The sequence below is a fragment of the Pelodiscus sinensis genome, chromosome 6 (genome assembly GCF_049634645.1).
Source record: "Pelodiscus sinensis isolate JC-2024 chromosome 6, ASM4963464v1, whole genome shotgun sequence".
Classification (NCBI taxonomy): domain Eukaryota; kingdom Metazoa; phylum Chordata; order Testudines; family Trionychidae; genus Pelodiscus; species Pelodiscus sinensis.
The window spans coordinates 62301033-62328950 of NC_134716.1; the positions used below are offsets into that span (position 1 = coordinate 62301033).

A 27918-nucleotide genomic window follows, 5' to 3' on the forward strand; every position below is an offset into this window, starting at 1 on the left:
CTTCCTTTAGCCCTGCACCCTCCTGGTGCCTTCCCCTTCCCTTACTTCCCTTGCCCCCTTTTTCCCTGATGCACACCCCCTCATCACTCTGCCCCATTCCCGTCTTGCCCCTCTTCTGTGCCGTCACACGTGCCTTGCTCCATCCCCATCTTTCTCATGCCCACCCCCCCTTCTTTTAAGCCTTCTCCTCTCCCCCTCCCTCTCTAACCCCCAATGCTCTTCCCCTCTCCTCTCCCAGCATCACACTGTCCCCCCCCCCCCACTGACACCTCCACTCCTGCCCTTTTCCTCCTTGTCACCACTTGCTCCCCCCGCATTAGTCTCTCCTGCACCTCTGCCCCTTGGAGCCTTCCCCTTTCTTCTCCTGACCTCCCCCCTCCCATTAGCACAAGCCCCTTCCTCTCCCACCTCTCTGCCTCGCCTCCCTTCTTCCTTCCCGTTTGTAGGGCTGAAGTCTGCTGCAATCAGGCCCCAGACGTCCCCACAGCCTGGGCTCTAGGCCACATGCCGGTGCCAACGCTCGCAGCCCTACCCCATCACAACATGACCGGTCCCGCCCTAGCGAGGCTTTGCTCCCCCGCGACCCACCTCCTGTCAAGGCGCGGCTTGGCTTTTTAAAAAAATGGCGCAGCAACACCAAGCTGCACATGACCCCGCACCCTCTGGCTCGCCATGCATGACCCCGCCCCCAGCACAACCCAGGCTCCTCCCGACGATGCCACCCAGTCTGACAGCTCCCCTTCTCCAGCCAGGGTCAGCTTGCCAGCCTCCTCACCAGAGTCCCGCGGCCCGGTGGGGTCTTCTGGCAGGGCCATAAGTCCTGGCAGCGCCCCTACTGACACCAGTGTAGAGCGCCCGCGTATGCTTCCCCTCCATGCTGGGCTGGCAGAGTGGTGCCCTACGCGACTGCGTACTCCGTGTATTCCTAAGGATGGCCCTGGTTATGAGGGAAGACTGAAAGAATTGAGTTTGTTTAGTTTAGAAAAGAGAAGACTGAGAGGGGACATGATAGTGGTTTTCAAGCATCTGAAAGGGTGTCACAAGGAGGGAGAAAAATTGTTCTCCTTGGCCTCTGAGGATAGGATAAGAAGCAATGGGCTTAAATTACAGCAAGGAAGGTTTAGGTTGGACGTTAGGAAAAAGTTCCTAACTGTTTAATCACCCTAACACTGGAATAAATTGCCTAGGAAGGCAATCACCGGAGATATTTAAGACCAGGTTCAACAGATATCTATGAGGGATTACAGTGCTAGGTGCTGCTGTAAGGGCAGGGGACTGAACTCGATGACCTCTTGAGGTCCCTTCCAGTTCCAGGATTCTGTGATCTTGTTAGTTTTATTCCTAGAAAATTATTCTCTTTCACTAAGTACACAAATGATAATTCAAATTACACAAATACAATACTGAGGGCTAGTTGATGAAAGATTGATTTATAAACAGTTATTGGATTAATGTACTTAAATACAGCTTTTGGGTGCTCAGCACCTTTAAAAATCAGGCTACTTTTGTCTACGTATCTTAATATGGATTTGAGAAAATTTTAGTTCTTTATTTAAGATACCTTGGCAAATCTTTGCTACCACAAATTTTAAAATGTAAGAAATTCACAATGAATGGAGTGTTAGGCTAGTGTTGCTGTCTTGAGTTTTATTAAGATTTCTGAACTTGAGTATTTTTTTAAAAAACACATGTAACCTACAAGACAGAGCTCTGATTTATGGATGACATTTTAGTTATCTGTTTGGTAAATTACTTTTTCAAAATACTTATACTGTGTTTCTATTTTATCTGATTGTTCCCATTTTATACACTGAACTTGCAGAAGAACAATATTCAAAATAAAATCTCAGATCCCATGTTTACTATACTTTCCATTTTCACACTTGTGCTTAAAATACATGAAAATAAATAAGTAGAGTCAAATTATTTTCAAAGTATGTCAAATTGTAAGTCATTGCAGTTAAGTCAAAGCTGTTCATAGTTTTTCCACGACTGATTTCCATAAATAAGAACTACTATACATTTTAAGATTGATTAAACACATGTCAAATTTCTATATTCACACAGATATACAAAGACTCCTACCACAAAAGTTAATTTACAAGAAAGGCAATAACCTTTCATATTGTTTAAAAGTGATTTTCTTTTAACATGCTCATCTGTTTTACTTGTTAAAACATCTCTTTTAAACATCTTCATGAAATCTATTTTAGAACCAAGAAGCAAACATAACGAATTCAGAATAACTTTTTCAGTATTAAAAATCTTGGTTTGGAGGACTGGGGAAGAGAGGAAGAAAAATCAATTTGAGTAGTTGTCACACATTACATATTAATTGTGAAAGTTGAATATTGACCATCAGACATTTAATCCAGCACATACATTTTAAAGCATGGGTTAAGTGCAAAATCATAAGTGGAGGCTGTCTTAAGTAGACTGCAGCTCTAGAGAAGACAAAGGACCCTCAAGACCAAATCACTATGTTTGTATCTCTCCCCCAGGCATTGCAATCTAACAGAAGGTAAGTAGACAAAATAAAAACCAGATAATTTTTTTTATGCTTCAGAGTATAATCTGAACACGGGTACTAAATCACATCTCATGATTATTCTTTTATGCAAAAATAACTTAGAAAAGCAAATCTCTTAAATTGTGGTTACGGTTGGAAATCTGATTTTTAAATGGCACTTTTACACATATCACCTCCTAATTATACATACATTTACTTTATTCAAGCCATACATTTTAGTGCAGAAGAGAGCTAACTATTGCATTCTATTTAATTTTGCAGATACCAAGACAACAAAGCTCTTATTACAAAATAATGTGTTATGGATGATGTACAAAGCCTAATATTTAGTTTATTTTTCCCCTAAGTGCATGTTGTGGCAGTGACAGTATTGTTTGTTTGTAAGACAAAACTTGGGAGGGAGAAAAAAATATGGAAGTTTTTTAAGTTACCATTCTGACCACAACCACCTGAACAGTAAAAGTTAAAACAGGTTTGTCAAAGACCATTAAATCCTCAGATCTCTTGCATATAAGTTCTGAATCCAAACCCCTTTATTTATCTAAAGAAATTCATTGCCAAAGATAATGATGACTATTTATCTTCTGGACAGATAGTGCATGTGAACAGTGCCATTGGAAATGCCATTTTCCATGTCAGTCTACAGGTAGAACAAAGGTTATCTATATTGAAATGAGAGAAATCATGTATACTGTCTACATCAATTTGCCCACTTTAAATTGTGAGCCTCTTCCACATTTCAAGATATTCAAATTCTAGCAATAGTCCTTGTTATAATTTTAAAGAGTACTTGTTAAAAAGGACATTTTAGAATTCAAATGAACACTTCACATTGTAAAAAGAGAAACCACTACTGCAGTCTCATCTTTTAGCTTGCATTTTCCTATCCAGCTCTTTTAAACATAATTAATTAAGTGACCACATCATGTCCCTGATGTTAATCAATATATAAACACACTTTTAAGCAACATTTTGAAGCAGTGTGGAGTAAATAATTTTAGTGAGCTGTAAAACAGCCACATGCAGAGTATACTGTACGACAACAGATCCAAACCCTTTATAAAAACCCAGCATTCCTTCTTCCCTCTTTATAGTATTGATGCAGTCTCTCATTCCCTCATACTGAGTATTTATTGGAAGCACTTCATAGCCAAGGTCTGTATTGTCAATTATTGTACGTGTTCCCTGAATATGAAGGCGATGTAAAACAGTCTCCAGTGGATAAAGCATGACATCAGCACAAAGGCTAGCGGCAAAACTAGCTATAAGTTCTGGAAAATAAGCATCCAACATACTCTGCACAGAATTGGAGCTCTCTGTTTGAAGGCTCTGGGAACTCTCCCTTTTCAGCATAAGCAGAACAAACTTCTGGATGATGGAACTGATGATGTAATGAAGAATTCCATGTAGAACAGTGGGAAAGGTCAAAGCCATAAGGGGAAGGAGCCGTTTGCTATGGGGCACTCCCAAGCCAATCACTCTGCCAATCCCTTCTTTGACACAGTCCAAAATCCCAGGATTATCTCGAATGATTTCACTCTACAACCAAAATGAAATATAGTTAAAATGAGTATTGGTCTGGCTTGTTTGGGAAATAGGATAGATGTAGACCATAATCAAAGCAGTATGTTTCACCTTTCAAGGATAGTTAAATATTGTGGGCTTATCATACTCGCATACACATAATACAACAACACTGATTCATTGAATCGGATTAAATCTACATATTACAGAATGTAAACACAACTTTACTTAAATATATTACAAGTTGAAACTCCCTAATCTGGACTTCCCTTGTGTGGCAACACCTGTGGTCCGGCATTGTCCAAGCAAGCACTCACGGGGATAAGCTGTTGGGCTGGCACCAGGAGCATTGTCAAGCTAGGGGGACGGAGATGGAGTCCTGGGGGCAGCAGAACACAGAGGGGAATGCAGGGTGGAATGGGTGTGGAGGGAGATGAGTGCCAGAGCAGAGCTCTCTGTCATCCGGGGGGGAGGGAGTGTAACAGCACGGCTTCTGGGGGGAGGGGGGAAGAAGAGAGAAATCACAGAGCCCCTGGGACATAGCAGGGGTGCTGAGAAGGGGAGCACAGAGCCACCAAGAGGAACAAGGACCCTCCTGTAAAAGTGGCAGCATAGCTGCTCAGTGAAGCGTGGAGTTCCCAAGGTGGCAGTGGGGCTGCTGCGGGGAGTGTGGAACCCACCAGGCAGCAGCAAAACTGCTCTGTGCAGTGTGAAACCCTAGGCAGCAGCAGGATCCTGGAGGGAGTGCAGAGCCAATGGGTAGTAGCTGAGCCCTGGGTGGCAGCAGAATCACTGGGGAGAAAGTGGAGCTACCAGCGGGAGCACAGAGCCCCAGGCAGAAACAAAACTACTACGGGGAGAGCATAGCTCTGGACAGTAGTGGAGTCCTCTGCCAGGGAGAGTGGAGTACCAGGCTGCAGCGAAATTTGGGTGGGGGGAGGGAGTAGAACTCCTCCTTTCCCCCACGCTGTGGGGAAAGCAAAGCCCTGACCTTGGGTGGCCTGAAAAATCAGAGCCCCTGCTCCATCGACTTCCCCTGGTCTGGCAAAATTCACCAGTTCAGGATCACTCAGGTCCCGAGGGTGCTGGACCAGGGATGTACAACCTGTATTATCAATTTACAATATCCTGTTTTGTTTCCAAGTACCTTAACAAACTATGAGTATGTATAGTAGTGTATTCAGAAAGCATATTATGTCATAACACATAATCCTGGAAACATTAAACTGTATGAGAACAAGGATAATTTATTAAAAACTTGAAGGACTAATCCAATTAATTTGGAATTTCTCTACTTAAGATTAAAATGTGAGTCTTTGATAGGTCACCTATTTTTAATTTGTGAGTTAAAAAAACACAGTACAAATCCAGATATAACTTCAACTACAAAAATTCAGGTGTCTCTCAAGATTCAGTATATGCCAGGAGTGGCCAACCAGTGGCTCCAGAGCCACATGCGGTTCTTCAGAAGTTAATATGTGGCTCCTTACATAAGTACCAAATCCAGGGCTAGAACTACAGCCACCAATTTTCCACTGGGCCGGAGGATGTTCACTATTCAACCCCCAGCTCTGCCCTAGTTGCTGTCCCCCTCCACCCTTTCCTCTTAGGATCCTGCCACTTTCTACCCTCTCCAATGAGCTGGTCACACCCATACTCCCCTCTCCAGTGTTTCCCACTGAGAAAGAGCTGATCCCAGTGGGCAGGAGGAAAAGGAGAAGGAGGCACTGATCAGTGGGGCTGCTAGTGGGTGCGATGTGCTGTGAGTGGTGGTGGGGAGCTGATCGGGTCTGGTGACATAGAACTTTAGCTCTTTGGCAATGTGCATTGGTACATTCTGGCTCCTTCTCAGGTTTAGGTTGGCCATCCCTGTTATAAGCTATGTTAAGTGTAACAGACTCAAAATTGTGTGTGTATGCTGCAAAAATTATGGTGAGGTCTTTCATTCTATTCTTGACTCTTAGAATTGTTCTTTCTTCACCGACGCAGCTATCCATAAAAATAGCAAGGGTCATTTTAAGTTATTTTTATATATAGTCATATTATTTTTTCACCTTCTATTATATCTCTGGACAGTCCTTTAATGATAAGTCAAAAGCACTGCCCCCCTTTTTGATTACACTGGGTATAATGTACTCCATCTTGGAGTCAGAACTTCAGTAGGAATCAAGTATGAATAAATCCTTTCTGAAGAGATCCATGCACTTGTGATCAAACTAATATTTACAAACTTTTTAATAAATCTGTGTTTCCCCACACAAAAAAAATAAAAACAAAGAGCGGGTTGCATGCATGAGCATACCTGTAAGCCACAATACATTTAGAGTAGTTTGTCAAATGCAGTCCACCAACTCTGCTCTGTTTATTTAGTGTTAAGAATACTATTGGTTTTTTAAATAAAATAATTTTCATGGCTCTTGTACATAAGATCTTTCAATAAACAGCACCCCACAGAGTTTGGTAGATATTTTCTTTTATATTCCCATCCTTCTCAACTGTAAAATCATGTTATCTTGCTGCATATTTAAAAAAAAACCTCAGTGAATATAATCTTTTGATATATTAATTCTCTTCCTCGACACACACTGTGGCTGCGTCTATACTGCAAGCCTCTTCCACAAGAGGAAACGCAAATGAAGTACTCATTTGCATAGGTCGCGCTCTCATTTGCATTTTCTCTTTGGATCCCTTTTGTGCAAGAGGTTTTTGCGCAAAAGAGATCTGTATAGAGGTCTCCTTTTTTGCGCAAAACCCCCTTTTTGTGCAAGAGCAGAGCTGTATAGATGGCTACTTTTTGCCCCAAAACTCCTTTGTGCAAGAGCTGTTGAGCTCTTGCGCAAAAGCCATCTATACAGCTTTTTTGCGCAAAAACCTCTTGCACAAAAGAGATCTGAAGAGGAAATGCAAATGAGAGTGTGACCTATGCAAATGAGCACTCCATTCACATTTCCTCTTATGGAAGAGGCTTGCAGTATAGACTCAGCCTTTATGTGCACAATAGTGACAAATAATGCAAGGGATGCAGATTTACTTTGGAAACATTTTGAAAGCCGAAACATTTAATATCAAGAAATAGTTCTAATATCAAGAATAATTCTAGTGTAAGTACATCAGCCTTTAAGGAAATAATGGACCCAGATAACATACAAATCAAACTCTTTCTATAGGTCTTGGTAAAGAATATCTTTCTGTTATGAATTAACAATTAAGCGGAATTATCCGAGTCTAATTACTGAATAAATTCAAAAACTTGTGAAAATAATGTATTAATTAGTAACACCTAATCAACAAACTTAGAAGTCTGCATTTAAAACAGATTATTGGTGTACAGGCTGTTTTGATCTAGATATTCTACAAGAGGTAATATTTAAAATGATGGAAAGAAAACTTGCATGGCTCAAAATGACACTGCCAGTGGCATTTGCTGTACTGAAAACTTGGCAAAAATAAAAATTGTAAAAAGTTTACATTGAATATTTTCTATAGGAGGTATATGTAGTAAGTATGGCCTAGTAGTTTTGACACTAACTTAAAAAAAAATCAGAACACATATGCACAATTCTTTAGGGTATTATATTTTGAAAAATGCAAATAGTTTTTTCTTTTATTTGTAAAGCAAGGAAAATAGGATATGAAAAGGTATCTGCTATAATAGCAAGATAAACACAATGGAGATATCTAGCACAAATAAATAATAAAGGTAAATTTCAAGTGACCAGCAAAGGCTTTGCCTTTATAGTTGAGATAGCTTTCTTTTACTATTTTAAAATGGAAGTTTTATATTTATTAAAAGAAATTAGACACTTAGGGCATGTCTAGACTACATCCCTATGTTGCCAGAGGGATGTAAATTAGACATACCGACATTGAAAATGAAGCAGGGATTTAAATCTCCTGTGCTTCATTTGAATAAAAATGGCCACCGCATTTTGCCGAGTTAGCAGTTTGTCAGCAAAAAGTGGCTGTCAAGACGGGGATTGGGCGACAAAGAAAGCGTTTTATGAGGCATAAGGGATCAGCCAACAAAGGCTTTCTTTGTCGCCCAATCCCCATCTTGACAGCCACTTTTTGCCAATGAACTGCCGACTCGGCAAAACGCAGCAGTCCTTTTTATTCAAATGAAGCGCGGGAGATTTAAATCCCTGCTTCATTTTCAATATCACTATGTCTAATTTACATTCCTCTGGCGACAGAGGGATGTAGTCTAGACATACCCTTAATCTAAAAAGAATTAAATATTGTTCATTCAGTCATGCAACATTGACTTAAGTACAGTGCTTCAAAACTTGTCAGGAAAGATACTATCAATTGACTTTGATTCTTATCTACTTCATTTTAACTACCCAATCTTCAGATACTCACTGATTCCCTTAACCCCCCTATTTTCTATACCCTCTGCTCCCTGTCTCCCACTCCCCTCCTTTCTCTCCCCCCCCTCCCCCCTGCTCCCACTCTCCTATTTATTTTGGGTCTGCCCATCCTAAACTCAGAACTCCGGTCACCTGAAGAAGTCAGCTGTGCCCATAAAAGCTCATGATACCATCTACACGTTTTGTTAGTCTATAAAGTGCTATCAGACCATTTGTTGTTTTTAATTTTATATATCAAGTGTGCCACCCTGTGGTTTAAAATGGAAAAGACCAGAAGTGCGGAGATGACAAACTTCTCCAATGCATAGTTCCTTTAAGACACGTAGCATGATTTTTACCACTAGGACTGCTGTGTAAAAAATAAATACTCAAAAACCTGTAACAAGATATAGACCTTAAACACTCAAGAATTCTCAGCAGCTATGTGTGTCTCTTACAAAGAACTGTGCTGAAGAGAACTTGACTTTTGTCAAACCACCTTCCAACTCCGTTGATTCAAAGACTGACAAGTTTATTATTGTTTCAAGGTCACTACTCATACAACGGCAGAAGCTTTATGTATTGTATGTTAAGGGACTATACTCTGAAATAATCAGACATACATAAATAAGTAGGCCAAGTATCATTAATACATTCATACAGATACTTGATCCCAACTCCTAAAAAAAAATCCCACTGAAATGAATTAAAGGCAATTGATAGACAGTTAATTATCCTTGAAAACTAGAATCATACACAATGCACCTACAGTGCTCACATTTTATGATGTGTAAGTCTCACCTAAGCTCATGATCAGGGCTCGACAAACTATACAATCTACTCGCGAGTAGATTTCAGCCGCGCGCCCCGTTCATTTGCAGCATGCGGATGTGCAACATGTGCAGTACGGGGCTGGCGAGCAGTTTTTGCCGCCGTTTGTCAAGCTCTGCTCATGATGCTCGCTGAAAAAAACACCGCCCTGGACGAAGACATTTTGATGAACTCCCTACACACTCTAGAGCAGGGTTTCCCAACCTATGGGTCTCCATTACATTTCAACAGGGTCACCAAGTCTCTTCCCAGGTAGCTCTGCCTCGCCTCCTCCCCCTGTTTTTGAATTGCCTTGGGTAACCAAGTCTTCCTGATTGGGTCCCCATCTGGAAAATGTTGGAAACTGCTGAAGTTGATATTCTGCATTGAATAACCTCAGATAACCACAGGGGACAAGAACCACTTTTGCTCAGCTAGAGAGACTGATATGCTCTGCTAAGAGACCCTGGGGAAAAAAAGAGATTGTGTGAGAATTTGTTGTGTCAGCCCCAAGAAGGTGAAGGTTTTGTTGCCTGATCCCGGCCTCATCGGGGTCTTTGAGCACCCCTGGGAACAGGGATCCACAGAAAAGGTGCCACAAAACCAGATCAGTGGTAGTGGGCTCTGTAGAAGGAGACTATCCTTTGATAAAGAGTACAGGTTATTAGCATTTCAACAAGCACAGTTCATAATCCGATTGGAAGTCTTCCAACTCTGCTTTGCTGAAGCAGTAAGTCGCACTTGTTAGAGGTTTTTTTGGTAAATATTAGATGAAAGAAGGTAGACTGAGTTTCAAGCCAATACCTCATATCTTAGTAAGTATTTTGTCTAGTGCATCAATGAATGAAGCTATGTGTTTAATCATATATTTATTTAAAAAAAGATTAGCTAAAAGAAAAAGGGTTTTCTTTTAGCTCCATTTATCAAAACCTCAATAGAACCATACAGAAATTTCTAGTATTATTAATCAAAATCCAGTGAGAAAAAGTAATATACTTTGTTCTCGATATAAATACTTAAAAAAAAGAAGTATTTTTGAACAACGTAGCTTTTTATAGGTAATAGATATATAGATGGTAAATTACCTGCACAGTTTCAATCAGGCTTGCTGAATAAAAAGGCATTGCTACCACATAGGTTAGGCTGCAGGAATTAATAAGAAAATTATTACTTTGTTTACAAACTGTATTACTAAAATATCAATATTCTTAGATTCAGGACACATTTAGCCACGGAAATCTTCATATTTATACAATGATGATACTATGCCCAAAAGAAACTATTTAACAATTGAGCGCACAGAACAAATTGCAGGATCAAAGAATAAAACAAATTTTATTGTATTAAAGATATTTGAAATTGTATTTGTTAAAGGCCACAAATAACCATGAGCCATGAATCAGATCAGGAGCTTTCATAAGAGATAAGTTAATTTCTACCATATTCTGTTTGTTTCTTAAGCATACGTAGGCTGTACACAGCTTTTGTAGGCAGGCATAATATAGACATCATATGCCTCCCTCTCTAACAAGTATTCACAGCACTGTAGAAGGTGAGGCACTGCTTTGGTGAGTAGAGTAAGGATATCCCTGAACCCTCTGGATATGTACACCTGGGCATATATCCTACTCACTCAAGCTGTCTTCCCAGTCCTGCCACCTCCTCTGCAGTGATAAGACTCTGGCCCAAGAAAAAAAGATTCAGCAGCTCCCCACTGCTCCCCCACACCAGAACTTTTCATTGACACATGTAGCAATACACGGCAGTGTGGACACAGACTGCTTTTTAGCTACATATACCCCACATGGTGCTGGTGTGCAGTGAAGATGTAATCTCACACTGTTTATTTGGAACCAATAAACAATCTGAAATTCTCATTTGCAGCAAAGAACATTTTTTGAAGATGCACAGAACTAATACCATCATTATGACAAATCTCAAAGGGATGCAGACTCCTTACAGAAAGAGATCAATCCAAGTGGCACTCAACCTAGGACCTTAAGGTTCTTTGGTTGAATATTCAGTTTATGTATATCATTTCATTGCACCACTGAAGCTTTTGACAACCACAAGCTTGCTGGGCTCTGCGGTGGCATTCATTGGTTTCCCATCCTAAGAACTTATGTTATTGTATGCAGCTTCTCATAAGAATACTATCAGTTTTCAGCAAGGGCCATACTTACCCTTTCAGTAGAAGATGGCCTCCTATTTGTCTGAGGCTCCACTTATGTGAAAGTTCCCTATAAGTTAAAGCAGAATGTACCTGTAAAATCCAAGGACAGAAAACTCCAAGCATTTATTTCATCACTATAATACAAGTTTAAAATATCAGTTTTATAATTAGGGTCTACACACATCCGCCACTACAGTTAATGGAAAGATCATGTTTTAGAGCTCATACAAATCTTATTTTTCAAAATTAGACATTTTAGTTTGTTAGGACTGCTGGAAATTCTACCAGGAAAACAAGTGACTTTCATTGATCTGTTTGTAGCTCAATGTGTACTAAATTTTTACATGATTGTTACATGATCATTACTGCATGCAAAATTCCAGAATTATGAAGCAAATTTGGTTTTGTTTCTCTATTTCTAAGTGAATGGTGAGTTTTAGACAACAGTCTTACTTTGCCATCCTAGAAACACTGAAAATGGCTAGCTATATTTCAAACACTGCTTTTATTCCTTGAAGGGACACTTGTCTAGTTTTCAATCTTCTCATATGCTTTACCTGCTTTGAAGTGCTAACTTACTTCAGATATTTCAACTATCTAAGACACAAGGTCTCAAGCCTGCAGCTGTATAGTAATTCAGCAAATGCTAATAAAGTATTCAAATGTAGACATGTTTAGCTATTTCCTTATGTTCTATGCAAAAATTGTCTTAATAAATCTCCACAAGTAGTATGTTCTAAATGCATATTTCAAAATATTTCAAAAAAAGTTAATATCAACCACAGTCTATTTAATGGATAATGTTCACAGCATCAATTAGTGAGGGCATCAGACAGCAGTAAATTTGCTAAATGACCTCAAAATTATTTAAGATTAAAGAAGTTTCATTCTATGGCATGTCAGACATCCTGGACTATGATTTATATTTTTGCTGCTGAAAAATAATACACAAATTATATTCACCTTAAGTCTTGTAAAATACCCCACACTTAGTAGTGTGTCAGCAATTCTAATTTAAGAAATTATATCAGACTACTGTACTGAGCACACTACTATACAGAACAGAGATTTGCCTGACAACAATGAGTAGCAAAGAGAAAGTGGAACTTGCTCATTCCAAGATGGCTGAGGATATTGTACACATTTTGTGGAAAATACAGTAATTTCTCATTTAACACGTGCCCGCTTAACACGTTTTCGCGATAGCACAATATTTTTTTTTAGGGAACGTTTTTTGAATTACACGACCGTCCCCAGAATAACATGATTTCCCCAGTTGGCCTGTTGCTGGTGGCTGCGCGGGGCTTCCCCTGCCTCCCTGCAAAGCGGTGGAGGGTTCGCCACTCACCGCACAATTCCCCACTGGACGCCTTGCCCCCTTTCCTCCGCCCTTGCTTGCAGGCCGGAAACCCAGCCGGCCCATTGCCGGCGGCTGCACGGGGCTTCCCCTGCCTCCCTGAAAAGCGGCAGAGGGTTCGCCACTTGATGTGCTGTTCCCCAGCGATTCCCCCCCCCCTTACCCGACACAGTGCGGATCCTGGCAGACCCGTCACAGGGGCATACTCCCAACCCAATCCCACTCCCACTCCCAACTCAATCCCTGGCCCTCCCCTTCCCTAGAACCACACACCTCCCCTCCCTGCTGTAACCCAGATCCCTTTCTCCCCCAACCTTATGTCGGTCCCAACAGACACCACCGTTTGAAACGCAACGCCCACCTTTTCCATTATTTTCAATGGGAAAATTGACCCCGCATAACACATTTTCATATAACACGATCATTTTCTGAAACATATCTATAGTGTTAAATGAGGAATTACTGTATAAAAAACAAGCACACAAGTAAGCAAGCTGACAGAGCAGCACATGGTAGGAAATATCATCAAAGAAAGAATACTCAGGTGGTTGGGACACTTATACCAGATGGGAAACATGCTAAGCAAGCACTGAACTGGGTACCTGAAAGAGGAAAGAAAGCAAGGAAGGTCAAGGAAGAACTGGCAGATGACAGTAATAGAAAATACTAAACGTTTTGGGATCACCTGGGTAGAAGTGAGCAACTGTAATCAATGGGAAAACTGGGCTGTCCAGTGTCAGCTGCATGCCACTGTGCACATACAGAATTCATGTGTCCCACAGATTTATTCTCAGATAGAGAGGCACTGTAGCTGCATCTTTTGCTCACCAGGGGCTGCTGTGGTGCCAGAACACTGGCAGCAGGCTTACTCACTGGCCTTAGCAGTTAGCAGGAGAACACAGGCTGGCTACATCTATACTGGCATGATTTTCCAGAAATGCTTAAAACGGAACAGTTTTCCGTTATAAGTATTTCCGGAAAAAGCACGTCTACATTGGCAGGATGCTTTTCCGGAAAAGCACTTCTTCCGGAAAAGCGTCCGTGCCAATGTAGACGTGCTTTTCCGCAAAAAAGCCCCAATTGTCATTTTCGCGATCGGGGCTTTTTTGCGGAAAAGAAATCTGTGCTGTCTACACTGGCCCTTTTCCGGAACAGTTTTCCAGAAAAGGATTTTTGCCCAAACGGGAGCAGCATAGTTTTTCCGGAGAAGTACTGATGATTTTACAGTAGATTGTCAGTGCTTTTCCGGAAATTCAAGGGACCAGTGTAGACAGCTGGCAAGTTATTCCGGAAAAGCGGCTGATTTTCCGGAATAAGTGGCCAGTGTAGACACAGCCGCTGTGTCTCACAGCACCCTGCCTGCAGGGCCAATGGAGAATGAATGGGATATGTATGTGGTGGTGGGCGGGGGGGGGGGGAAGGGACAGTGAGGGACTGCTTGGAGGAGGGGATCCAAAGAGCTAGTGGGAGGGAAACAGATGAGCTGGGGGTGAATGGGACTGGGGGTGCAGGATACATGCAGATGGAGGAAGGCTGGCTGAGGTTCAGGGCCTCTTGGGGACAGAGGCAGATGTGCATGAGTGTGTCTAGACTACAGAGTTTTGTCGACAAAAGTGGACTTTTGTCGACAAAACTATACCTGCGTCTACACTACCACTGAGTTCTGTCGACATAATGTCGACAGAACTCAGCAGTTTTGTCGACGCTGGTAAACCTCATTTTACGAGGCATAACGCCTTCTGTCGACAGAGTTTCTGTCGACAGACGGTGTTCTTGCATGTAAACTGTCCTTTGCGTCTACACTACCATGTCGACAAAGCAGCTTGCTTTGTCGACAGAACTGTAGTCTAGACGCTCTTTGTCGACAGAAGCTTTGTCGACAGTATCGGTCGACAAAACTTCTGTCGACAAAACCCTGTAGTCTAGACGTACCCCATGACTGAATGGAAGAAGCCAGGAGTTGGCCAAGGTCTGCATGGGGGAGGCCTTCCAGCTCCCTAACATTCCCACTCCCCCATCTGTTCCATACTTCTCCCATCCACACTCAGCAAGGATATTAAACACAAGGATGTCTCTTGCTTGCTGAGACAAGGTTGGGTAACAAGGTGACTATCTGGGGTATCCAAAAAACCCACAACCAACCTCGACACCTGCTTCTCCCACAGCTTTTTTTACACTTACTTCCATGCTAGACTTTATTCCATTTTACTAATATAGTCCCTGCATTTAGAACTGTACTGAAACCAAGATGAATAAAACCTGATTTAAAAACAAAATTACAATTTTAAATTAAAATTAAAATAATTTTAGAAAAACCCATTTCAAACAAAATCTGAATTTAATACAAATATATTAAACTACTTAGAATCTCATAAAACACTGAATAAAATATTGAATCTGTAAGTTCCAGCTGCCGCCACTACAGGCAGTCCCGGAGTTACGCGGATCCGACTTATGTCGGATCCGCAGTTACGAACGGGGCCCTCCCTCTCCCTGGTCTCCAGCAGACCAGGGAGAGGAAGCAAAGCGGTGGAACACGCGGGCAGCGGACAGCCCAGACGCGTCTGGGCTGTCAGCTGCCCGCATGCTCCGCGGCTTTGCTCTGCTTTGCTCCCCATCCCCCTGGTCTGCAGACCAGGGGGACGGGGAGCAAAGCAGAGCAAAGCCGCGGAGCCTGGGCTTCTTACGTTGAATCTGTATGTAAGTCAGAACTGGCCTCCAGATTCAGCTGCTGTTGAAACTGATCAGTTTCAGCAGCAGCTGAATCTGGACGCCAGTTCCGACTTACATACAGATTCAACTTAAGAACAAACCTACAGTCCCTATCTTGTACGTAACCCAGGGACTGCCTGTACCTGCTGAGTCTGCACTCCCCACCTCCTGCCTACGCTGCGCTCCTGGCCTCTGACCCTGCTGTCATCAGCTAGGTCAGTGCTTCTAACCCTGGCCACCCCCACTCTCAGTGGGATTATCTGGTCCAGCAATACCAGACCAGAGAGTAATTGATTTTAGAGTTTCAACCTGAATAAAGAAAGCAGCTAGAGAAAACATCTAACTTTTGAGTTCAGTTTCATAACTATGGAATAATAGGAAGCTTAAGTAATTAAGAGACCATTTCATTTTCAAGAAGCTTAGAAGAACAGGAACTAATCTAGTCCCGTCCACATGGATATATTTGAAAATTTTCCCAGAAAGACCTGAAATAATCAGCAGGGCTCAACAAATGGCGAGTAGATTACAACCCGGAAGAGCTGGCACAGAACGATCTGCGCATGCGCAGAACCACACGGCTGGTGAGCGGGGCTCTCCACCAGTTGGCGAGCCCTGATAATCAGTATAACTCACTGACTAAAATTAATCTGTTTAATTCAACATTTAGTTGTAAATGCAAAACATGCAGTTTTACAATCTAAAACATTTAAGGTTGTTCTGTTTAATAAAAATATATTTTATATGTTATTCTGTTTGTTTCAACAAATTCTAATTGTCATCCTAAATAGCTTAACACAAATGAGAAAAAAGTTAAATTATCTACTGAAGCAACATAACATTCATTTTTAGCATAATAAAAATATACTAGACTGAACATATTAACCTACGTACATTTTTAAATGAATGTATACAGTTATATAGTTTACCCCCCCAGCAGTAAATTGATATACCAAATCTAGTGTAAAGATGATTTAGCTGTAAATCAGCATGTTTTAATGGTTATATGAACCAATAGAATGAACTTCTCTTTAGAAAATAACTGAAGGTACAAATGGGAAAGTTGATTGAAGTCACTGATTTAAAAGGACGCTTACCAGTTAGTTATTTAAATCACCTTGATTTAAATCAATCCATTGACTGAAACCATCAAGGGATATCTGGTTACCGTAACAGACTCAAACTTTTAAACTCCATATTTTAATACCTTATATGTTACTGAGTAATAAATGTTAATGTTCAACTTGACAAATGTCACAAAATTTAAAGTGTGATACCTTGGCAAAGGCGTAAATTCACTGATGATGCCTTCTGTTCCCAGCGTGATGCCCTGAACCACGAAGGTACTCCCCATTCCTTTCCAAAGAGCTCTTGGACCCTGTCGTTTAACATTTCCAGTTGAAACATGAAAATTAGTGATAACATATTTCACACTTGTAATAAAACTATAGAAGCACATGAGAAAAAGAACCAAAGTGAACACTGGAGTTGATTGTTCCCAAATTAATGGTATTCAGATCCTGATCTGAACAATGATCATATCAAGGCGTGTGATGGGAGAGGACAGGCTAAGGAGGCAACTGCTCTGTGGACTGGTGATTCAGAAGGGCCTGGGGTGGGGCTCTGGGACCTTTAAAATTATCGCTAGAGCCCTGGGTGGCATGCTCCAGGCAGTGCTGAAGGCCTGGTGGGAGACGAGGGGAGGCTAGCTCCCACCTCCTCAATTCTGTCCCCCCCTCATGAAACACAATATTTTTCAGATTTGTAACACTTCCCATCAGCTTTATAAACATTAATTCATTAAACTTCTCATCATTTTCATATGCATTAACTTCCTATTTCAGTTGGGCAAAAATTCTCATTTTTCTTAGTCTTGGACTTTAGACACAAAACTACCCTTTTATTGTAAAAACATGGATAAATATGTTGAAATTTATAATGTAGTTCAGTGGAATTGGGAAATCATAGCATGGTAGTCTTCAAAAGTTTAAAAATTCACTATATAACAAAATATTCTTTTTATCCACATAACTATCTAATTATTTTCAGAACCCTGATGAATTCTTGGCCTCGACAGCATGTTTTAATTTTTTTATGTTATATATGCAGAAGTGTTTATGTATGTGTGAAAGAGAGGGCACGTCAACACAGCAGGGCTAAAGTCGAAATAAGATATGCAAATTGAGCTATGTCAATTTCGTAGCTTAAGTCAAAATAGCTTATTTCAGCTTTTGGTGCGGTCTATGCAGCAGGAAGTCCAAGAAAGAGCACTCTTCCTCGAACTTCACCTCGTCCTCATAAAATGAGGGATACAGGAATCAGAGTAGGTCCTCCACTAACTCGACATTATGTTGAAATAACTGATTGTGTGTAGACACGGACTATGTTATTTCAGAACAACATCAGTTATTCGGAAATAATGCTGCTGTGTAGACATAGCCAGAGACAGAGAGAGTGACTATATGTATGTACGTATAGACAGACACACAAAAACTTTTTTCTAGGAAATAGTAACCACAGTGCAATAAAGGACAATAGAAAGTAAAATTGTTTCTTAAACTGTTTAGTCATTAATTAAAATAAAACTTAGAAATAGGGATATAAAAGTGTAGACGACTACATGATTAACCAATAAGCCAGGGCTTATAGATTAATCCTGTCAACTAGACTCATTCCCCCACACGTCCCCCTCAGCTATCTCTGTATCAGAGATACCAATGAGGGGGAAAGGAGGGGGGAAGAGGGAGGCCTGGCCCGTGTCTGTGGAAGGTTGGGGGCTGCTGTCACAGAGCAGCCTCTGCCTGTGGGGAGCTCAGTCCCCCTGCGAACAGGAGCTGCTGCTGCTCTGTGCCGCTGCCTCTGTATCAGAGGCAGCAGCGCAGGGTAGCAGGCAGGAGCCAGCCTGCATGGGAAGCTGTTTTTTAAACCTGCTCCCCTTGTGGACCACCTTCTACCTGCCACCTCACACTGCTGCCTCTAATAGAAATCCAGCAGTGTGGGGTGGCAGACGGCTCCCCAGGAGTGGGACCGGGAATGTACTGGCTGCTGGCCCCGCCTCCGGGGACTATCGAACAGTCATGTAACCGCTGAAATTAGATGCAGTTACACAACTATTTAATTACATGGTAACATTCTTAGTTAGAAAAACAATTTTATAATGTTCAGCTAGCTTCTTCATATATTTAGAGATGAAGATGATATCTGTTTCAGTAAATACATATGCCACTACTGTATCTACATCATTTTGTTTTATGTTTAGTTACGGCTGGCACAAAATACTGACCTGGGATTTATTGATGCTGTACATAGTATTGACAATAGTAAATGGAGTGAGATGATAGTTCCGGGCGTGATAATTAACCTGTTAAAATAAAATGTTAGAACACAACTGTCATTTTTAGAACTTTTCAGCAATAAATATTCAATGTTCCAATTTAGATCTCAAGATCATCATTTTTTTGAGATGCCTTGAACATTCTTTGTCATTCAAACGTCAACTGATACTTATTTAAATCTTCACTACCACTTCAAAGGACATAGATCAAAATTAATTTGAGAATTCAGGTGTTAAAAAAAAAAAAACTTTGAAGAAAATGTTAACGAAAGTTACTTTAAAAAAAAAGTCTAATGGAAAGTTATTTTTAAACAAACATCAACATAATCTGCTGGTACATGAGAACCTGACAGTAATTTCACTAGTAAACACATAAAATAAAATAAAGAAAAATATCTTAATTATCCAAACTAAAAAAAAAAAACAGCATGAAAAGTTACATTAACATTTTAATTGAAGTGATTCAAGTAACATAAGGAATTTTGGTTTTTAAAATTTTTACTTGACAATGTCTAGTTGGAAGTCTTAAGCTTCCTTATAACTCCCCAATCAATCACATGTACAAAGTTTCAAAATAGATTAAGTTCAATTGCAGAGTTTAAAAAGGATGTACCTGGCACTGGCGACGAAGAACAATGCAAGGATGTGCCAATACATTTTCTGTAAATAGACTTTAAAAAGAGGAATCTATTTAAAAGCACTGAAAAGAAATTGCAACTTATTCATAACTGATATTTGTCTTTAGCAGATAATTAATATTAGGTTAACAATATTTGGATAATACACAAAACGACATCTCAATGTTACTCCACAACCTGCCAGGAGGTATTTTTCGATAAAGAATCGCATGCTTCTCATCAGCCCAAAAGGGCAAGCGCTCAGAAACTGACCATCCACTCCCTCATACCACCTCTGTACAAAAGTTAACACACATCTTCTCCCTATGAAAATGAAGAAATGAGCAGAGGCACAAAGTCCTCCAAGACCGCAGAACTGGTCAGTGGCAGAACCAGAATTAAAAGCTCCCAACTCCCAGTGTTATGGCCATTCCTCTTCACCACTATAACTCTCAAGGAAAGACTTTCTTCTATAAAACTATTGGCTCCCTACAGTATATTAACAGAGGTTGATATGTATGAAGGGGTTCAAAAGTTGATCCCCAAACCTCATGATTCACCAGCTATCTTAAAAAAACCAACTATTGTGTTGTCACAGACTCTGTTCTCTGTTTTATAGAGAATCAGTCTCTATAAAAAGGTATAACATTTTCTCAAAAAAAAAAAACCCAACCAAAACCAAACAACCCTTCCCCCACCAAAACAAAACAAAAACCAAAACCACCTTTGCCACCACAATGAACTGCTCTAGCATGTTCTGACATTCAGGGCTTGGTAAGATCTGCACTGGCTTAGAGACGATGAATACTACCTGAAAATACTAATTTGAGTGACTAATGCACAAGCACTCATCACAGAAGTTATTCAGAGCACTCAGAAGTCTCTTCATATTTAACAGCAGATTCTCAAGTGATAAATTTTCTGTTTCCTCCTACTCAGGAGTCATCTCCTCTCGATTCCTTATTCTGATTACACCACAATAATCAGATAATCACAATAAAATATTAGCATTTGAAGGTGTTTCTCCAAAATATATGTGAATGTGAAATTACATCTTCAACTAATCAGTCACCAGGCATATACAGGCAGTCCCCGTGGGTTTGTTCTTAAGTTGAATTTGTATGTAAGTCGGAACTCCAGATTCAGCCGCTGTTGAAACTGACCAGCAGTGGCTGAATCGGACACGCCTGGGGCAGAGCAGCTGGAGTGCTGCTGGGTTGGTCTGGTAGCGCCGACCTTTGGCGCGGCGGGACCAACCTGGCAGCACCCCAGCTGCTCTACCCCAGGTGTCCTGATTCAGCCGCTGCTGAAACTAACCAGCAGCGAGAAAAGTCTGGTCTGCTGGGGGGGAGGAGGCGCACTAGCTGCACCCCCCCCCCCCCCCGCCCAGCAGACCAGGGAGACGCGGAGCAGCTTTTCTCGCCGCGGAGGACGCAGGCGGCGGGACCGCGGCGCGTCTCGGCGGTCCTGCCGCTCGCGTCCTCTGTGGCGAGAAAAGCTGCTCCGCGTCTCCCTGGTCTGCTGGGGGGGCGCTAGCTCCGCGTCTCCCTGGTCTGCTGGGGGGAAGCACCCCCCACACCGCCAGAGGCGGCGACAGTGGGGGAGGCACCCCGCACTAGCTGCGGCCTCCCCCGTTCGTAACTCGGGGTCCGACTTAAGTCGGACTGACGTAACCCGGGTACTGCCTGTATCTCATTTGAGCTATTTGCCTCTCCACCATTTCTCGGATTTGTTGTTTGAACAGGATCCCAAGTTGCCAAACAGCATAGGCATGTCATGTTCTTCAGGGGTTCCTTGTACTGAACACAGACAACAGTGGAAATCTAGCTACGTGTTTATACTTTGCTCATTACCATGCTATTTGGTGGCATTAAGATGAATAGGTCTCAAACTCATTGGGTCAATATGAAAATCTCTGCACTGCATGGGATCCATGCTAATAACTCCAAGCATCCTTTGTCATTATATATGAAGATAAGAGCCAGAGACTGTGAGCTGAAGAGCAAGGCTGAGTTACAGAGTTCAAACGTGTAAGAGTATTTCTGGTTGAAGTCTGCTTCATTCAAAACATACTATAGCAACTTATATGCCCCAAAGTTTCCAAAATTTCTACTCTATATAGATTTATGAATCAAACTCATCACTGCAGTAATGGAAAGACCTAAAATATATTAGCTGGAAAAAGAAGAAAAGAGAAAGAAATTAGTTTTGTTCTAGATTTTTTAAACCCAGTTAATTAAATGCATTTTGTAATTAGGACTCAGACTACAATATGTAAGTGCCATAATTATCAGTGAAAATATGTCGTACACAAACCAAAATTCTTACCTTGCAAGACCAATACCAAAGCCTGCAAATCTATTCAACTGCTCTGAAAGAAACACAAATAGTAGATTATGTTGCACGGATAAAGCAAAACAGCAAGGAATGATGATCTACCCTTCTAAAAAATTAATGAACGAATGAATAAATCCGGCCCCTGGAGCTTATTGCCTCCCCTTCCACCATGCCACTGGAAGCCAGCCCCTGGTGCCTCATTCCCCCAATTCTCCTGGACAGCCTACAGGGGATAACTGGAGGCTGGGGCCACTCTCTGAAGTCCTCCCTACTGATAACTCAATTAATTTTGGGGTTTTTTTTGGAAAATAAAATGAGTGGCCTGCAGGTTAAGGACCAGAACAATGCCAGGTAAATCTGTAAAATAAAACTAAATACGTCAGCTAAGCCTAATACAGTAAAACTCCATTAATCTGGCATCCAATGCTCCAGGACTCCTGATGGTCCGGCACCATCGGGAACCCGGAACTACGGGGGCAGCCAGACAGGCTTCCTCCATTCAGCTGCTGCTGAAACTGACCAGCAGCTGAATCGGGGAAGCCGGGAGCAGAGCAGATGGGGTGCTGCCGGGTTGGACCCGCAGCACCGAGGGGCGGCGCTACAGGACCAACCCGGCAGCACTCCAGCTGCTTTGCCCCAGGCGTCGGGATTCAGCCGCTGCTGAAACTGACCAGCAGCGTCAGTTTCACCAGCAGGCTGAATCTGGACGCCTGGGGCAGAGCAGCTGGAGTGCTGCTGGGTTGGTCTCGTAGTGCCGCCCCTCGGCGCTGTGGGACCAACACGGCAGGACCCCAGCTGCTCTGTCCCAGGCGTTCCCAAGAGCAGCTGGGGTGCTGCTGGGTTGGTCCCGCAGCCCCGAGGGGCCGCGCTACAAGACCAACCGGGCAGTACCCCAGCTGCTCTGTCCCAGGCGTCCCCAAGAGCAGCTGGAGTGCTGCTGGGTTGGTGCCGTAGCGCCGCCCCTCGGCGCTGCGGGACCAACCCGGCAGCACCCCAGCTGCTCTATTGCAGGCATCCCCGATTCAGCTGCTGCTGAAACTGACCAGCAGCGGCTGAATCAGGGACGCCTGGGGCAGAGCCAGACTATCGTAAGGGGGAGCTATCAGGGGTCTGGGGTAACATCCCCTCCCACCCCACTCCAGACCCCTCATAGTCCCCCCTTCTGATAGTCCAGCATATCTGATAATCCGGCACCCCCTGGGTCCTAAAGGTGCTGGATTATCGCAAGTTTACTGTACTCTTAAGAAACTTGTTACATGCAATTTCTTACCCTAAGAATCTTTTCTCACAAGCTTAGAAGCCTCCCTGCTTTGGCCTGATCCTTTTCTTTGTGCAGTTTTAAGTGTTTGCAGCAGACATCTCAGATGGTAAACAAGGGTGTCCTAGCATGTGGCAGCCACTCCTATTATTTGGTCTCCCACCTTTATATCCCTGTTGCCAAACCCCACCCCAGGAATCCTTTGTGTTCAGTTTCAACTTTTCACACGCTCATGGAAAAGTACAGCATCCAAAATGGATTCCAGCACCAGGAGACCTGGCCACGTCTTGACAGGACCAACCTTGTCCAGCTTACAGGAAAAGAAAAACTATTCACAGATCAGGCTATGTCTACACTGCAAGGTTTTTGCACAAAAACCTATGGATCGTCCTCACCTCAAACGTGCTTTTGCACAAGTAAATCAGCAGTAAAACGGCAGAACAGAGGACTTTTTCCAGTGTAGGTTAACCTCCTTTTATGAGGCATAACTCCTTTTTCCGCTACAGCTGTTGCACAAAAAGGCACATGTGGATGCTCCGCAAGGGTTTCTTGCGCAAATAGAGCCTATCCGAAAAAGCACAAGTGCTCTGATGACCAGCAGAACTTTCCTGCGCAAGAGCGTCCTTGCAGCATGGATGCTCTCTTGCACAAAAGCAATGAGCTCTGAGGTGTAGACGTGCTTCTGCGCAAGAAGTTTTTGTGCAAGAACTCTTCCACAAAAGACTTCTTGTGCAAAAACCTTATAGCCTCAGTGTCCTGAGTACTGGGCCATTAAGGTCCTTGAGTACTACTAATGCTCCTCACTTAGCACATCTAGATCAGTAAACAGGTTTATACTTCAGGCATGCTTTCCTCCCTTTTCAAAGCTCTGGGAAGGATCTGACAGCTGAGTGTGTTGCTCCATTTGGGAAAAACAAAAAGCAAAAGCGGCGAGGAGTCCTGTGGCACCTTATAGACTAACTGAAGTGTAGGAGCATAAGCTTACGTGGGCAAAGACCCACTTCGTCAGATGCATGACATGAAGTGGGTCTTTGCCCACATAAGCTTATGCTCCTACACTTCAGTTAGTCTATAAGGTGCCACAGGACTCCTCACTGCTTTTGCAGATTCAGACTAACACGGCTACCCCTCTGATACTTAACAAAAAGCAAGTCATTAGACTGCTAAAGTTGTGCCCTGCACTAGGAACAGTGGCAGGCAAACCGCATACCCACAGTCCATTGTTCACAGAATTGATGATGGTGCCCCTAGAGCGAACATAATCTGTCAAAGGGAGCAAGTACAAACACCTTCTGACAAATTTTGTTTTGTCGACATTTGGGTATCGGCATACGTTTTGTCACCAAAACTTGGCAGTATACACAGACCTTTATTTTAGGTACATGTATTTGAAAACCCGGGCCTTAGTTCACTAATCTCTTTCCACCTGCAGACACTTTCACAATGTCAACCAATTAGTCTTTCTTGCCCTACAGAAAGTCCTCCAAACAGGCTGCCACTTGCCCCTACTTAAGCCATCAACAGTCAGAAGACTAAAAGATTTCTTGCTCATTGAAGAAAACATTTTCTCTCTGCCCTTATAACTTACGAGTCAGAGATAAGAACATTTGTTCCTTGCCCTTGTCTACATACTTATTTGCTTCAGTGGCTATCAGTAGAGTTATCAAGATAAAAACAGCCATGCTCCTTCCAAGAGACAAGAGCTTCCCATTCCAATCCTCTTGGAAGAGATTGGAGTCTTTGGGTACGTCTAGACTACGTGCCTCTGTCGCCAGAGGCATGTAGATTAGGCTACCAGACATAGTAAAATGAAGCGGCGATTTAAATAATCGTCGCTTCATTTAAATTTACATGGCTGCCGCGCTGAGCCGACAAACAGCTCATCAGCTGTTTGTCAGCTCAGTGCGATAGTCTGGACGCTTCCCTGCCGACATCAAAGGTATTTGTCCACCACCCAGGTAAACCTCCTGGGATGAGGTTTACCTGGGTGGTCAACAAATACCTTTGATGTCGACACCCGCACGTCCAGACTATCGCGCTGAGCTGACAAACAGCTGATCAGCTGTTTGTCGGCTCAGCGCGGCAGCCATGTAAGTTTAAATGATGCGGCGATTATTTAAATCTCCGCTTCATTTTACTATGTCTGGTAGCCTAATCTACATGCCTCTGACAACAGAGGCATGTAGTCTAGATGTACCCTTTAGCTTGTCAGGAGAGATAAATGTCTCCTACAAGCATTTTTGGATCCTGAGGAGACTCTGGGGAATGAACTTGTATATATCACCCATGAGGAGAGCTACTTCTGCTTGAACTTTGTCTCTGAGTCCAATGTGCTGAATCTTCTCTCATAAGTAGCTGTGTTTCAGCAGGCCCCTTGAAAAGGTGTAGGTGGCAGGTTCTATGTTCCTCCTCCAGTAGTAGCATAGTCACACCCTCCTCATCCCATGTCACAAATAATTTTTCAATTTTGTACTAAAAGTGAGAGGTACCAAAAGGTTGAAGAAAGGCAGTAATAGGAAATAAGGAAGAGAGTGATCCTGCTGTGTCATAAGTCTGACTTTTACCCCTATTAAAACAAATGTTGAAGAAAAATATCTGCCTCTCCCTTCCCTAGCCAGTTACATGCTGGCTCCCCAGGAGTGGGCAGGCAGGGGCTGCCAGCCCCACTCCAGGGAGCCAGCTACAGAGCCTGCAGCAAAGCCTATGGACACAGCTACTGCCAGCTCTCTGGGAGGTAGAGTACCTACACAGATGGGAGAAACTCTCCTGTCAATGTAGGCAGCATCTTCACTCAGCATCACAGCAGCGATTTGAATAAATGTAGACTAACTCTTAATGACTGGTAAGCCACAATCCTGAATTGCTCCTCAAAATTAATTTCTGCTGTGTCACCATTTAATGAGTTAATTCACCAGTCTATTGTGGTTATTTAATGGAACCTGTACTGAGTAGCCATGCAATTGTATTTCTGTAACCCTTGTCTCATTTGCCTCTCTTCCCATGAGTCTCCCAGATATTGTGTTCTATGTCAGACTAGGGATGAGGATGTAATAATGCAGTTGATTAATTGATTAGTAAAAGCTTATAGGTTAATGCTGTATACTACACACATTCCCCCACCAGTCAATTTTTTAGCAGGCTGGAAGCTGCAGCCTAACTCAGTTTCAGCTTGTGTTAGGTACAGGACCTATCCCACTGCGGTTCTCCATTTAAAGTGTATTAGGAATTAGCAGGCAGGCAGCACTGCTCAGTCCTGGCTTGTGCCAGGTCTGGCACCTACCTCAAATGCAGCTCTGCATTTAAATTGTATTAGAAGCCAGGCAGCCCTGCTCAGTTCTGACTCGTGCCAGGTCCAAGAGCTCAGAGCTCCCCTGGACAGGGGCTGCTGTCACCCCATGCTGCTGCCTCTGTATCAGAGGCAGCAGTGTGGGGGACAGGCAGCCAGTCTGGGATGGGAGCTGGTTTTTAAACTGGCTCAACTCCCAGACCATCTCCCACCTAGCACCCCAAACAGATGCCTCTGATAAAGGCAAGCAGTGCAGAATGGCAGGGGACCCCTCAGGAGTGAGACCAGAGCACACTGGCTGCTGGCTCCACCCTTGTGGACTATAGAATAATCACGTAACCAATAAGAATGCATGAGGTTAATCAACTATTCCATTAACCCAGTGGTCCCCAACGCGGTGCCCGCGGGCGCCATGGCGCCCGCTGGGGCATTCGTGGGCGCCTGCCAACAACCTGGGCCGGCCTCAGCTCCGAGGCACATGCGGGCGCTCGGACGCGTGGTGCTCGAGCGGCGCTGGTGCCGGCCCCAGGCACGTGGCTCGGGTGGCAGCGCCGGCCCCGGGCCCACAACACAAGGTGCTTGGGCGGCCCCAGCTCCGGCCCTACGGCACATGCCAGCGCCGGGTGCAAGGGCATCCCAGTCCCCTGGCGTACCCCTGGACGCACGGCCCCGCCCCCAGGCGCCCGGTGCATGAGTGGCCCCCACCTCTTGGGCACCCAGGAGCCTCTAAAGGTCGGGGACCACTGCACTAACCGATATTTGACAACCATAATTAGGGTCAGGGACTATTTGTAGTGTGACAGTGATACCCTGGGGGTGCTGCTCCTGTAACATTATAAGGAGAAGAGCTGTGGGGGTTGCCCTGCCCACCGAGACAAGGAGCCAGAGATTTTTGGGGGGGTTTTGTATCAATTTTCTTTTACTTGGGACGGTTGCTAAACCAGAAACAAAAAGCTCCAGGCGAGACACGCTACTAAATGCCCATTTCTACCTCCGTTGTGTCTGTGCCCCCGGCCAGGCCCCCTCTCCCTTCGCTGCCCCCCCGCAGCCAGCCCAGCACCGCCTCCGTCCCCGCGGCCCTCCGCCCACATCAGCCCCCAGCCCAGCTGCGCCTCCCCCCGGCCGGCCGGCTCCCCTTACCGGAGCTGGCGCTCACAGGGCAGGGCTCGTCGTTGAGGCCGACTCCGCCCAGGGGGGTTCCGGCCGGGCCGGCCCCGTACTGCGGGGTCCTCTCCCCCCAGTGCAGGTTGCGGCTGCCCGGGATGTCGGGCGGGCTGGAGACCCAGTGGCTCAGGTCGGAGGAGGAGCCGTAGGGCTTGGCCGCAAACCCCGAACCGGCCCCGGGGCCCGGCTCGTCCCGGCCGCTCCCCCTGTAGCCCAACCCATCGAAGTCCTCGGGGCGCCGCGGCTGCATCGGGGAGCGCGAGGCAGGACGCGGGCGCTCGCAAACGGCAGCGAATGACAGAGGAACCCAGAAGCGGCGCCGCTCAACGTTTACTTCCGGGTCGGAAGCGGAACAAGGACGCTACGCCCTGAAGCCAGGCAGCACCTGTGAGTCACGTGATCAGGGACAGGGTCCCGGACCTCCGATGGACCAATAAGCATCTCCAACGTAACCGCGGACAGCGCTGACG

General features: G+C 43.7%; 1 protein-coding gene across 1 annotated transcript; it reads right to left on the bottom strand.

Annotated features, from left to right (window-relative positions):
• Positions 1-1414: 1414 nt before the first annotated feature.
• Positions 1415-27814, bottom strand: SLC25A46 (solute carrier family 25 member 46). Its single transcript, XM_075932030.1, has 8 exons — positions 27425-27814; positions 21732-21774; positions 19400-19457; positions 18736-18813; positions 16730-16830; positions 11397-11453; positions 10299-10356; positions 1415-4069 (listed from the first exon to the last, which is right to left on the bottom strand). The coding sequence occupies exons 1-8, from the start codon at positions 27696-27698 to the stop codon at positions 3491-3493; spliced, it is 1248 nt and encodes a 415-aa protein (XP_075788145.1). The 5' UTR covers positions 27699-27814; the 3' UTR covers positions 1415-3490.
• Between the last annotated feature and the right edge of the window lie 104 nt (positions 27815-27918).